The sequence below is a fragment of the Leucopleurus acutus genome, assembly GCF_964270905.1.
Source record: "Leucopleurus acutus genome assembly, chromosome: 3".
Classification (NCBI taxonomy): domain Eukaryota; kingdom Metazoa; phylum Chordata; class Mammalia; order Artiodactyla; family Delphinidae; genus Leucopleurus; species Leucopleurus acutus.
The window spans coordinates 137,240,653-137,241,915 of NC_139145.1; the positions used below are offsets into that span (position 1 = coordinate 137,240,653).

The window sequence follows — 1,263 nt, forward strand, 5'->3', positions numbered from 1 at the left end:
TTTTATGTTGAGATTTATCACAGCACTTTACACATTGCTCATATTTTCTTTAACAGGTGGTAGGTGTTTTAAAAGTAGGCAAATGTGTAATATGGTGGTAGCTGTACAAAAAGTTTGAATGAACAAAAATTAGAAGTATCTGTGCCAATGCACATAAATTCAACAAACATTTATGTGTGTCTACCACAAGGAAGGTGCTATAATGCCCCATTCTGTATAAAACACATTCTCTGCTCTCAAGAGGCATCTAATCCAGTTGAAGATTCAAAACAGAATAGAATAAAGAGCTATAAGAGATGTGATTTGAAAAATAATTAATGATCAAGTAAGCAAGGCCTACTTCAGGGTAGGGAATGATCATTGCGATTTGTGTGTCAGGTAGGTTGTACTAACAGGTAAGGTGGGACTTGGGTAGTTTTTTTTTTTTTTTTAAATTAAACATTCTTGACCAAAACTTTAATTTACAACTTAATATACAATATGATGTCTGTAACTTCTTGAAATTCTCACCTGGCTCTTGGAAAGAGTTGAGTCTACATTTTCAGTCTTCATCATCAGGAAGGATACCTAATTCTTCATCCGTCCACTGGGAAGGATCTGGATATGGAAAGTGACCCAGCACGGCATCTGAGTCATGCCAAAAGCGCCAGAGAATCCAGAACCACATGGTTGCACTGAAGAACTCTGCCTTGATCACCTGGGATCTGGTCAGCTGGGGAAACTGCCTGTACTGGGGCTCGATATGCACACCTCCACCAGCATGACGGACTCCAGCTCCTCCAGCCGCCCGCGCGCGGCGGCCCCTGAAGAAGTGGCCTCCAACGCGCGCTAAAGGCGCTAGATGCGTCAAAGCCGACATGCCAGCCCACGTTCGGTCAGCAATCCCCAGGCTGCACCGCTGCTTCACGTCACTTCCTATGGCGCCCCTCCCAGTGACGTCAGTCGGACTTGGGTAGTTTTGATGAAAGGAAGAAATGGGAACAAAGCAAATAAGCGGGTATATCATTTTAAGGATGTCATGAGATACAAGTAGAGATCAGGATTCCTATGCTTTTCTAGGAAACTATGAATAGAAACCTCTGTCATGGAGGAAAAGACCTTTAAGATCTATCTAAAGAGTTTAAGTTTTAATAAGCTTTCATCATTGTTGCAAATATGAGGCCTGGTTTTAGCACTAACTTGGTATCAGCTATCATAAAGGTTTATCTGAAAAGTTTCAAAAATAAGACCTACTTTATTATTTCACTGCTCTTTAGACCTATT

The 1,263-nt window shown here is 41.3% G+C and overlaps 1 protein-coding gene across 1 annotated transcript; it reads right to left on the reverse strand.

Moving 5' to 3' along the window:
• Positions 1-355: 355 nt before the first annotated feature.
• Positions 356-884, reverse strand: LOC309959572 (NADH dehydrogenase [ubiquinone] 1 beta subcomplex subunit 2, mitochondrial). Its single transcript, XM_082835911.1, has one exon. The coding sequence runs from the start codon at positions 857-859 to the stop codon at positions 542-544; it is 318 nt and encodes a 105-aa protein (XP_082692037.1). The 5' UTR covers positions 860-884; the 3' UTR covers positions 356-541.
• Positions 885-1,263: the final 379 nt, after the last annotated feature.

Coding starts and splice junctions, on each gene's coding strand:
- LOC309959572 (XM_082835911.1), bottom strand. CDS start 859: ATGTCGGCTTTGACGCATCTAGCGCCTTTAGCGCGCGTTGGAGGCCAC.